The sequence below is a fragment of the Rutilus rutilus genome (genome assembly GCF_951802725.1).
Source record: "Rutilus rutilus genome assembly, chromosome: 10".
NCBI lineage: Eukaryota > Metazoa > Chordata > Actinopteri > Cypriniformes > Leuciscidae > Rutilus > Rutilus rutilus.
This window is the reverse complement of record NC_140215.1, coordinates 22,773,889-22,786,949: the sequence shown is the minus strand read 5'-3', so window position 1 is coordinate 22,786,949 and position 13,061 is coordinate 22,773,889. Positions and strand designations below refer to the sequence as shown.

The 13,061-nt window shown below is 36.3% G+C and overlaps 1 protein-coding gene across 1 annotated transcript; it reads left to right on the top strand.

Moving 5' to 3' along the window:
* Positions 1 to 1,905: 1,905 nt before the first annotated feature.
* fev (FEV transcription factor, ETS family member) lies at positions 1,906 to 5,181 on the top strand. Its single transcript, XM_084420380.1, has 3 exons — positions 1,906 to 2,008; positions 2,447 to 2,518; positions 3,119 to 5,181. The coding sequence occupies exons 1-3, from the start codon at positions 1,921 to 1,923 to the stop codon at positions 3,664 to 3,666; spliced, it is 708 nt and encodes a 235-aa protein (XP_084276506.1). The 5' UTR covers positions 1,906 to 1,920; the 3' UTR covers positions 3,667 to 5,181.
* Positions 5,182 to 13,061: the final 7,880 nt, after the last annotated feature.

Here is a 13,061-nt window from a genome sequence, read left to right as displayed (position 1 = left end):
TATTAATAAAACTTAACGTAAAATGATAACATTAGTTAAACAATTTTAAGTATATTTACACAAGTAAAATTCGTATTTAGGCTAATAGGACTGAATCAACCTAACTACAAGGTTACATCAACAACAGAAGGTGAGACCCGCGTAAAACATTCTGTTCATTGTAAAACAATGTACTTTCTCAAACTTTGCTGTAATTGACTATTCCAGGTTTGCCTGCTATTACCGATCCCTGCCCTGAAATTATTGTCAAAAACAAAGAGTGGATCTTTTACAACGTAGCCTTCCCCCTACCGGGAAGAGTTGTAAATTAACGCCAAATGAAACGTGGACATTTGATTTTATGGTGGTAATCGAATTTACTGTTAAATTTACTTTTATCCCCCAATCACCGCCCCATTTCATTTCAATCATTTTAACTAAAAATGATAAACTTTTTTTTTTTTTTTTACATGTATGGATTTAGTTACATGTAGTGTATAATCGTGCAGGCCAATTACAGCTATCATTAGAAACACAACTTATCTTTAGACTTATTCCAGATTTAATCATTTCTCTTTGTATTTTTATATTTCAGATATCTTCTTTGATTAGCATATCGCATTTATCTTTAACTATTGCATTTAGGTGTTTTGAATTTATTCATCAGAAGGTCCAAGGCCAGCATGAAATATGTCGAGTGCATGGACAAACTCAAGCATTGCCTTGCATCCGAGGCTTGTTTAAGTTGCCTGCGATCTCTTTAATGACTCAGGCAGCTAAAGCAAGTCTGGGACGCCAGAGACAACACGACTAAAACAACGACAAGATAACTCGTCTGTTTCATTTGATATTGTGTTAATGATGCTACTCTCACAGTTGAAGCTGCTGGGGATTCTTTATTTTTGTGCTATTAATACAGGTTAAATATACCAGACGTGTAATCACACACCAGCACTATTGACTCATATACAAATATTAAATGTTTATTTGTAACAAATATGTATTACCTCTTTCAGGTTTGAATCAAAAACACACACCCCTGTACAGATGGACAGGATTAATATGTTTGCTCGGCACAAAATAAAGCAATAAAGCATTTACTTTCTTTGTCTGTTTTTTCATTGGTCCACGAGTGTCGAATGGGATTACTGTAAACTATATGGTGAACCTAAACTGCTTTGTTGTCGTCCACATTTATCATAGTATTTTCTTTTTTGTAAGATTTTGTTTTGTACAAAGATACATGAAATTCAAGGACTATAACATAATAAAAAAGGTGTCAAAATAAAATGTTTACCTTATACTGGAGTTATTTATAAAGAAAAGAAAAAAAAAGGTTATTTTGGGTTTTATGTAGAACACTTGGGTTCTTGACTCAGTTTAAAAAAATAAAAATAATGTTTTGTTTAATGACAACCAATGCATTATGTAAAAGTATAACTGAACCGATCATAAGGCAGGGCACATGGTTTACAATACCATCTATTGCGCATTAAAGCAACATACGTTTGGGATAAAATGTTCTTGTTTACCATTATGCACTGAGGCATGGTTAAAAGGTAAATATTCTCAACCAACATGGAACAGGCCTTTCTGTTTGCAAAGAGGTAAAAAGGCGGAAAAGAAAGAGGATCTGAACCGGTTTCCATGTCAAACACTTCAATTCTCCATAGAAACTCTGATCTTAACGCTGAAACTTTATTAAACCTTGATGGTGGATTGATAAGGCCGAATTTCTATCGGTTCCTTTTTATTGTGGAGACGGGGAGGGATGGCAGAGGTAAATTGCTCTTTTAATTAAACCAATGCACCGAAGGAAATTGCTGTCTGAATATTGTCTCAGAGATGGGGCTTGTGACAGTTGCCTGGAAACTTCAATCTGTCTCACATTTATTCCAGATCACAGTTTTGAGATAAAGTTTAATAAAAATCTTTGCGCCAATGAAAGCCTACCCTTTCACGTCCACCACCACCACCACAATGCGACAGAACTGCGGAGGAAGCCTTATGTTTAACATGTATCTCTCAGGTACATAGTCTTTTTGTGCGTAAAATGAGAAAAACTGCTGAAATGAGTGAAAAGAATAGGGCGATGCTAGGGGTCCGCGGGTGCGCGCTGCGCACCACCGCCGGTGTCTCTGACTTCTCCATTTGGAACGCATGTCCTCTTTTGTCGGAAATCGGATATCCTTTTTCCTGGACGCGTTTCCTGACCTCAGCGCTGAAGTCTGGGAAAAATACATCGAGCAACACGACGATACTCATACTATTTAACCTCTTTTATTGCGAATTCTTATTTATAGATGGATGACATTACGTGTTTTTCCTCTAAAATTAGTACAAATAGGCCTATAAACAAACAAGGGGAAATATGTTTCATGCATATTTTGCTTTTTACTCCTTTTCAAAGAACATATAGAATATGAATTCTAATTGTCAGACGTATTTTTTAAACGTTTTCTTCCAGACCCCACAGAAAATCTTCTGAAGGAAAGCAAAAGCTCTTCTTGGACCCCCATCAACACAGGCGTGCAGAAAGGTGAGTGCTGCGATGAATTGTTGACAGACGCATTTTCTTACTTTTGTGCAAAAAAGGTTCTTACATAATTTTAAAATTAACTATTGTGTGCATTACGCAAAATTGTATACACACTTTTATTATGATTATACCTAAAAAATAAATCATTTAATACAAATAAAGTACCCAATTAGAAGGCTATATAAGATAATATATGGGCTGCCAAAATAACCTTTCAGAGAACATTTCAGTTTTTCTGAATAACATTTAAATATTCTAAAAAAAACTTTTTATTCTACATAAAGAATCTCCAATAGAAATATCCCATGGATGTTTAAAGGTTCTTCATAGAATCATGCCAAAAAAGAACCTTTATTTTTAAGACTTGCAGAACCAAGAAACCAATAATCTATAATAAATTAATAAAACTCAAGAACTCTATACAGTAAAACTGTTTAAAGAATAGTGATTTTAACTTGAAATACCTATTATTTTCTATTTCTATTACTCTGTTCTCTATTTATTCTGTCTTCACAGAATATTGATTAAAAAAAATAAGGTCGGTCTCCTTGTTTGCCCTACATAGGCTACATGTAAGCCTACTTTCCTTCCATTTTATAGGAAGTGGACAAATCCAGCTATGGCAGTTTCTCCTGGAGCTGCTGTCTGACAGCGCCAATATGACATGCATCGCCTGGGAGGGGACCAATGGAGAGTTTAAACTCATAGACCCGGACGAGGTGGCCCGACGGTGGGGGGAACGCAAGAGTAAACCGAACATGAACTATGACAAATTGAGCCGCGCTCTGCGCTATTACTACGACAAAAACATCATGACCAAGGTGCACGGAAAGCGCTACGCGTACAAATTTGACTTTAACGGCCTGGCGCAAGTGTGCCAGCCCTCTTCAACTGAACAAGCTATTTATAAGTTCCAGAGCAACTTCGCTCCCATCCAGTTTTCAGGCATTTCCAAACTCAATCTGGTTGCTCCAGGTGTCGGTCCGTCGGGGTTCTCCTACTGGCCCGGATCTCCTCCCACCCTCTATCACAGCCACAACCTGCAACCGCCAGGACCCTTCGGTGCTGTGTCTGCATCACATTTAAGTTGCGTAAACAATATCAATACTTTAAACAACCTGAATAATATCAATACTCACTATAACTGATTTATTTTATTTTATTTTATTTTTTGCCTCAGGAGTGCGCGCCGATAGGCTATAGCCTATTCAAAAGCGCAAACTGATTTCAGTAGCCAACTAGCGCAATCACTCCACATAAGACCGTAACCTAATAATTTACAATAAGCATTGAATAGGCCTTAAATTCTTCACTCGATTGAAAATGATCATTTCGGTTTAACATTTGGAGGACTGTTAATGTTGACCACTTTAAGATAAGAAAACAATTTAGCGCCATCTTATGGATAACAATGGCTAATTCGTCATTAATATCAGCTGTTGATCAGTTAAACTCGGTTTTGCCTTACCTCCCAAACCTCTGAGGTCAACAAAAGAGAAGACACAATTAACATAATGTCACATGCAATGTACATGGTACGAGAACAAATGGTAAGAAGCAAAAACGTGTTCGCTATTACACCTGTGCAATCGAGCATTTCTCACTGAGCCCATATAAAGCGCTTTGATATTTCGTTATTTATTTACGATAGTGACTGTGGGTGTTGGTTAAAACATTGGGCATATAGGGTGGACGGTGTGGGTCTGAAAATTAGCCATAGCCTACATTTTCAAAAGCGTAGGTATATGTTCTAATAAATCGTAAAGAATAACTATGATTATTATTTTATTTTTTTCGTAGCCTATATGGTCCACTTAAACAGGAGAGGACTGATCACCAGTCTGTGTACTTCCCTTCTTTTTGCTCTGTTGATAATTTGTTTATAATGTATTTTGCGTGTGATAAAATATTAAAATTGTTAAAAAGTCTGATCTGTTATAGGGCTATTCTTTGTGTGTGTTTCTAACCTGGCTAAAGTCATTTTGGGTGGTATTTGGGAGTTATTTGATTGAATTAATTCTGAAAAATGCTACATTTCATTAAATTGATTTTGTATGAGGGTAGAAATCTTTGCTATAAAGCCCCACAATTTTAATTCTGTCATTTACTCACCCACAAGTTGTTCCTGTATGAATTTCTTTGTTATGTGGAACAATGTTATATGTTTCCTATCGCTGTAAAGCTGCTTTGAAACAATTGTAAAAAGCGCTATATAAATGGAGGTGACTTGACTTGACTTGGACATAAGAAGTTATTTTGAAGAATGTTAGTAACCAAATAGTTGTGGTGCACCATTGTCCATAGTATTTTTTTATTTTTTATTTTTTTTCGTAATGGTGCCTCACAACTTGTTACCGACATTCTTCAGAATATATTCCTTTGTGTTCAGCAGAAGAAAGAAATTCATACATTTGGAACAACTTGAGGGTGAGTAAATAATGACAGAATTTTCATTTTTTGGGGGTGAACCAAGGGGGAAATGCGTTATCACTCTGCTATTTTATCATTTTAATTGTGTTTTATTTTTTAAATACAAAGTTCTATTTTGTGGATATGATTAGTCACTAACTAAAATAGTAAAACTCAGTCATATAAAAAATGTAATAATAATAAATTAGCCGTACGCTATTTATCTGACTTAATGTCCCCACAAGCAAAAGCTTAAAATTGGCTATATAGCCTATATGCTGTGGCTGCCAGCCATCGGTACGCACTAAGAAAACAGCATAATAAACGTTAACAAAAGTTTAGAGAATGGAAAATATTGTCACAGTGTTATAAAACGTAAAGCCTCTAGTTCCTAACCACATTCCTGGGGGCCCCCCCAACACTGTACATTTTGCAGAAAGCTTCGTTCTACAATACGCAATCAGGACACAAGAGGGCGCCATGTAGCTATATTCCACCATACCTACAACTGCGCCGCAGGACATTCTTTCAGCCTCACATGCCCAAAAATACTAAAAGAGGCAAACTGGGGGAAATAAGAAAGAAATCCCAACCTTTTCCTGTAATGTATCGTGACTAACTAAGATATATCCGCATGGCAATGCAGTTCAGTTGGCTAATTTGTGACAAATGGCTTTCTTGTATAGGCTAATTGGCTATAGTTGCTTATTTGATGTCATGATGAGGAATTTCTCCATCAGCATTGCTGTGTATTGTGAGGCAAGGCAAGGCGGGTTTATTTACACTATGGCAATTCAAAGTGCTTTACATAGAAAGGAATACAAATAATCACTACATAAAAGCAAGGAAAATTAAAACAGTTATTCAAAATGCTTTACATAGAAAGGAATTAAAATATCACACTATGGCAATTCAAAGTGCTTTGCATAGAAAATAAGCCCAAAATAAAAGCAAGGAGGAGACCCATAAGTCCCATCAGTGTGATCTGCATGTCAATTGCAGCTCTACTGGGGTCCACCATTTATAGCAAGATTTGTTTGCACTGACACACTGGACTTATTTTAAATAGACTCTAGTCTGGCCAAGATTCCAGCTTAGAGAAAGGGTTTGTGCAAGGACAAGCACAGCTATATATGTGTGTGAGTGTAGCTTAAGGAGTCTCTAAGGTTTCGCTCACTGTAGGGGAGATGGAAGTTACACTTTTTGCTCCAATATTTCTCTTGCTCTGCTTATTTTTTTAGTTTTCGCGTAGACACAAACCTTGTTGTTATTGCCCAGATAAGAATACAGCTTATTTAACAACACATAATATGCACATAAAATGGATTTGTGGGGTAAGTTGTCACAATAGAACCTATTACCGTATAAGCTTTAACAACAATTATGAAACACTTGAAGCACGTTTTGACAACCAACCGTAGCCTCCCCTATATTAAAATTAGGCTACATAATGATTTTCTTTTCTAAAATAATCAATACGCATCGGTGCATTTGTCAATAAAATGAAGGTATAGCACATGTTCTTAATATGGTTTTAACTTTTTGTGATGTACGATTTTTAAAATCATTGATCAGCTTATATGTAACCCTATAGATATAATTCAGTTAAAGTAGTAACTAGATACACAATTCTTATTACTTAACAATAGTAATCTTTTTTTTTATTATTCAAGAGAAGTAGTGAAAGTAAAAATGTAAGCCAATAACAACAAAGAGTGTCTAATCTATATTTGCGTAGGTCTTCCTCAGTACTCTGAGCTGAATCACTCTTATAATAAGCTCTTTTCAGCTGCAGGGTGTCACTGAGTGAATGTACAAGAGTTAATCTGGACATGATGTGTGCTTAGTCCAGTGCAGCAGCTTTTGCATAACACACAGATGGGAGGAGAACATTTCCAATCTCTTTTGACCTAAACAAGAACGCTTCCTACTTTTGCCTTCCTTGTAAACTCAATCGCACACTTTGTGTTCATGTTTTAAGGCACTTAAACACCCCCAATGCTTTAGTTTCTTATAGCCTAACCTGTGTTTACAAGCATGGTGCCAATCTCAAAAAAATCACTGCTGTCACATTGGGTGGGTCAAGGATAAATGCTATAATTGAAGGAACGTGAAAAGCGATCAATCTAAGTCAAGTTTGTTAATAGCCCTCTAAATGGCTGCTGAAATCATTGTGAGGCAGTCTTTCTGGTAAACACAAGCCTCTGTGACAGGAGAGGAGAGTTGGCTGGTGGCCCCTAGAGAAAGCTTAATGAGCAGTACTGCTTTGAGTCTGTCTGTGTGATCTAGTGACTAACTCCCAGCCAGTGGGTGGCTCTGAATGTATCATCCATTCAAGTCAGTCACGGAACACCCACTCTGACTCTATATATAGTCAACATCCTCCATCTCGCTCTCCCACGGAGAGAATGAAACAGTGAACACGTTACTCATTATAAAAGTAAAAAATGTAGACAAATAATTTGCAACATTCTATATTATTCATGTCAAAATAATCATCTGTTATAGGTTTTACTATGGATTTCTGTTATGATTTATTCACCTTCATGTCATTCCAATCCTGTATGAATCATATGGACTGTTTCTTTATTTTATTTGGAGCTTGACAGTCACTGGTCACATTCTTTTATTGTATGATGAAGAGCAGTTTGAACATTCTTTAGAATGTTTCCTTTTGTGTTCTAAAAGAGAATCATATTTGGAACTGAGGGTGAGTAAATGATCACTTTTAAAAAAATGTTTTGGGTGAACTATTCAAAATAAAAATATTCTTCACAAAAAAAGTAGTATAACCTTAAGTTCACTAAGTCATCTGTTTGAAAGGGAGAGCTTTTGGGAAAGATGTTTATTCACTGACCCGTCAACAGAGTATTACTACTGACACTTTGATTTCCAACCCGATATAACCTATTTCCACTAATCTGGGATTAGCTGGTGGAAAGCCTTAGGTAAGATATCTTATACAGTATATATAGCCTGGGCACAGTGTCATACGGTCAAATTGACGGTGACTACAGAAGAAAGCCTCCTGACAGATTAAGGAACCATAACAAGTACAAATTAGAACTAATTATTCTATGTTTGGCACTTTGGTTGGGGTTTCTTGGGTGCAACTAATAAGAAACATTCATACAGCAGACAGAACATAGTGTCCAGTGATATTGCTTTGGATTATTATGTATGTATCACTTGTCCACCATTCAGAATTGAATGGAGAATTCCATCATTTTAATGAGCATTTAATTAAATTTAAAGAAGTAGAACTAAAACTAACTGAAATTTATACAAATGCAATGATGTGATTTTAAACCAGAAAAGGAAAGTTTGTCAAAACAAGCAGATGATAGATAGATAGATAGATAGATAGATAGATAGATAGATAGATAGATAGATAGATAGATAGATAGATAGATAGATAGATAGATAGATAGATTGATTGATTTAAGTGCCTCAGAGCTCTTTCTCCTATAGTGGGGTTACTGGTGGAGCATTGACAATCAATGCGGTTCTTGCTGGAACTTATGGGATCCTTTAAGCACTTAGTATTCAGTTCAGAGGTTCTGGAGTCACCTTTTCATTACCATGAGACCTCAAAGTGCTTTTGGGGAAATTAGAGGAACTTGAATTCTATAAAAGGGTTATTGTAAGATCTTTTTAACATTTAAGAGGTTCCTGGAAGATCTCTTAAGTTAAAGCCAGCATCTTGAGGAACCCAATGGTTCTGTGAGGCCACGATAAGATTTTTATTATCCTATTATTATTACATTTACATTAATCATTTAGCAGAAGCTTTTATCCAAAGCGACTTACAAATGACAAGAGAAATAGAAGCAGTTAAACTAACAATAGGACAACTATATGTAGCCTAAGTGCTGACCCCCCAGTTTAGTCTGACGTAATATACGTTTTTTTTTTTTTTTTTGGGATATAAAGTAGAAGAGAAAAGAAAGCGTTAGTATTAATGGATCCAGTGTTTATATTAAAGATTGATTCAGTATACGCATACATTTATTTAGTACATTTTGAGTAATTAAACCTAGAAGAAGAAGAAGAAGAAGAAGAAGAAGAAGAGTTTTATTCTGTCACGAAACTGCTGCTATTCCTCTGCTGTCATCGCTTCAGTGATCCTCGCGCGCAAGTCAAGTCACCTTTATTTATATAGCACTTTTTACAATACAGATTGTATCAAAACAGCTTCACATAACATGAATATAATACAACAAAGTTTGTTTCTAGAAGAAAATTGCGTCATCGTCCACCTTAAGTAAGGCAGATCAATAATAATGTTGAATATTAAATGTCCTCAACTAAGCAAGCCAAAAGCCAAGGCAACAGTGGCAAGGAACCAAAACTCCATCAGGTGACAGAATAAAGAGATAAAAAAAACATGGGACAACCCAGGCTCAGTCGGGGGGCCAGTTCTCCTCTGGCCAACGAACGAACAGTGTATGATTATGATTCAGGCAGCATTACAGGTCAGAAGTCAGATTGGATCAGAACATTCAGAATATTATCCAGTTCCATCTGGTTGGAAGTCGGAGTCATCACGCTGGTATGGAGACGAGTTTGTTGAGGATCAGTGTCAATGGCTGTCGCGTCGATGAGGCGTTCACAGGGCTGATGATCTACCGCTAGCAGACGATTTTGATAGGTATTATCAACTGGCCGGACTTTTGAGATTGCAGTAGACGTGAAGGAGTATAATGCGTTAAGAGCTCGCTCAAGTACTGGGGAGCTAATGCTTTTGTAAGTAGTCAGCAATATTTTAAAATGTATACAATGTTTAATAGGGAGCCAATGCAATGTTGACAGAACGGGGCTAATATGGTCATACTTCCTGGTTCTGGTAAGACCACCCAGTAGAGCATTGCAATAATCTAGCCTTGAGGTCATGAACGCATGAACTAACTTTTCCGCATTTTTCATTGAAAGCATATGTCGTAATTTAGATATATTTTTAAGATGGAAGAATGCCGTTTTACAGATGCTAGAAACGTGGCTTTCAAATGAAAGATTGGTATCAAAGAGCACACCCAGGTTCCTAACCGAGGACGAAGACTTGACAGAGCAGCCATCAATTGTTAGACAGTATTCTGGGTTAATACGTGCAGAGGTTTTTTGCCCAATAATTAGAAACTCTGTTTTTTTTTTTTAATTAAGTAATAGGAAATTACTAGTCATCCAAAATTTTATATCAGCTATGCATTGCGTTAATTTTGTGAATTGGTGCGTTTCGTCGGGGCGCGCAGAAATATAGAGCTGAGTATCATCAGCATAAGTGAAAACTAATGCCATGCTTCCAAATGATATCTCCCAAGGGTAGCATGTACAGAGTGAACAGCAACGGTCCTAGTACTGAACCTTGTGGTACTCCATATTGAACTTTTGATCGATATGACATCTCTTCATTTACTGCTACAAACTGATAACGGTCAGATAAGTATGATTTAAACCATGCTAGTGCAATTCCACTAATGGCAACATAATTTTCGAGTCTATCAAAAGAATGTTGTGGTCGACGGTATCAAATGCAGCACTAAGATCCAGTAACACTAATAGAGAGATACAACCACGATCGGATGATAAGAGCAAATCATTTGTGACTCTAATGAGAGCTGTCTCAGTACTATGGTACGGTCTAAATCCTGACTGAAAATCCTCGCAGATATCATTTCTTTCTAAAAAGGAACATAGTTGTGAGGATACTGCCTTTTCTAGTATCTTTGACAGAAAAGGTACATTCGAGATCGGCCTGTAATTGACTAATTCTGTAGGATCAAAGTTTTCGGTACATATCCTAGTGACGAATTAATGATATTAAGAAGAGGATCTATGACTTCTGGAAGCATCTCTTTCTTGTCGGTATAGGGTCTAACATACATGTTGTTGATTTAGATGATTTAACGAGTTTAGACAATTCTTCCTCTCCTATAGCAATGAATGAATAAAAATTTTCCTTAGGGAGACTACAATGCACTGTCTGATGCGATACTGTAGTAGACGGTTGCATAGTTATAATTTTCTCTCTAATATTATCAATCTTGTAAGTAAAGAAGTTCATAAAGTCATTACTGCTGTACTGCTTGGAAACGTCCGGTGTTGAAGCTTTATTTTTTGTTAATTTAGCCACTGTTTTGAATAAATACCAAGGGTTGTGTTTGTTTTCTTCTAAAAGTGTTGAAAATTAAGCAGATCTAGCTGTTTTTAAGGCCTTTCTGTACGCAATTGTGCTCTCTCTCTCCACAAAGTATGAAAAACGTCTAATTTTGTTTTCTTCCAGCTACACATTTTTCTGGCTGCTCTCTTAAGGGCCCAGAGTGTGCGCGTTGTACCACGGTGTTGGACTATTTTCTTTTAATATTCTTTAAGCGCAATGGAGCAACTGTGTATAAAGTGCTGGAAAAGAGAGAGTCAATCATTTCTGTTGCAACATCGAGTTCTTAGGCTATCTGGGATGAAACTGATATTTATAAAGATGATGGCAGAAGTGATAGTTCTACCATATTTATAACACGGAGTCGGCTTTGCAACCTTGGTTAAATTAAGTATACATGAGATTAAATAATGATCTGAGATGTCATCGCTCTGCTGCAGAATTTCAACGGCATCAACATTGATTCCACGTGACAATATTAGATCTAAAGTATGATTACGACAATGAGTAGGTCCTGACACGTGTTGTCTTACTCCAATAGAGTTTAGAATGTCTGTAAATGCTAATCCCAATGCGTCCTTTTCATTATCTACATGGATATTAAAATCACCAACAATTAGGACTTTATCTGCAGCCAGTACTAACTCTGATAGAAAATCAGCAAATTCTTTGATAAAATCTGTATGGTAACCTGGTGGCCTGTATACAGTAGACAGCACAAATGTCAAATGGGATTTATCACTTACGCTAGATAACGTTACAGAAAGCACCAACACTTCAAAAGAATTATATTTGAAACTAGACTTCTGAGTAATACTGAAGATATTGCTATAAATTACAGCAATAACTCCCCTTTTCCTTTTAAACGAGCCTCGTGTTTATAGCAGTAATCTTGCGGGGTGGACTCATTTAAAGTAGCCTAATGTAATTGTCTGGTTTTACCCAAGTTTCTGTCAAACACAGTACATATAGGTTATGGTCTGTTATCATATCATTAACAATACGTGCTTTTGAAGAAAGGGATCGAATATTCAGCAACCCAAGCTTTATCTTTTGTTCATCTGCATTATATTTGTTTTTTATTTGTTGAACATCAATACAAATTTTACCCTTAAATGGGTTTGGGAGTGTTTTGTATTTCCTAGTTCGGGGAACAGACACAGTCTCAATGTGATGATATCTAGATGAAAGAGTCTCTGTGATGGGATTTATCTGACCTCAGTGACGTGAGACAGCTAATCATCAAACAAAAATCATCAAATCATCAAACAAAATCATCAACAAAGAACAGCTGATCATCATCGGGTTTGAAAGTAACGGCTCCTCTCATCAAAGCTTCCGCCGTTTGTTCGGCTCTCCGTTACAAGGTTTGTAAACTCACCGAAGAAATATAAATAGTCTACTCAATATATATTCAAACACATACATATATAAACAAAATGTATTATTACTATACGTCTTTACAGTGTTTACCACTCGTTTATTGCACAGTAGTGGTATGAAGGTTTTAGCCACAATGCTAACTAATAGCCTATAATTAACTTTGTGCCACAAATGGAAATCATTGACTTATTGTCTTAGGTTTTTTTTTAGTCATTCAATTCAACATATTGTGTACAACTGTGTCTTCAAATTGCTGATATAATAGCTGATTCCTGCTGTCATCATTGGCGTTTGTTAAGAATAACACAGGTGGTTAATATAGTTTGGTCTGTTTTTGTTTATTTAGGTGCCCTCATTCTCTCAAATACCCCTTTAAAGCCCTTTACTGGCCAATAAATATTATGTTGTGAATGGATATAATCAGCTTTGTTCTTTTGTTTCCCCAGAACAACCAGTAGGCCTACATTTCTAAAATAATCTGAACATTTCAGAGGCAACACATGCAAGTACTTTATTTCCATGAATTTTCTGTGTGAAATTGTATTGTTTGACTGTGTACTTGTGTTTTTTAATCAGTTATTCTCTGAAAATCTCTCA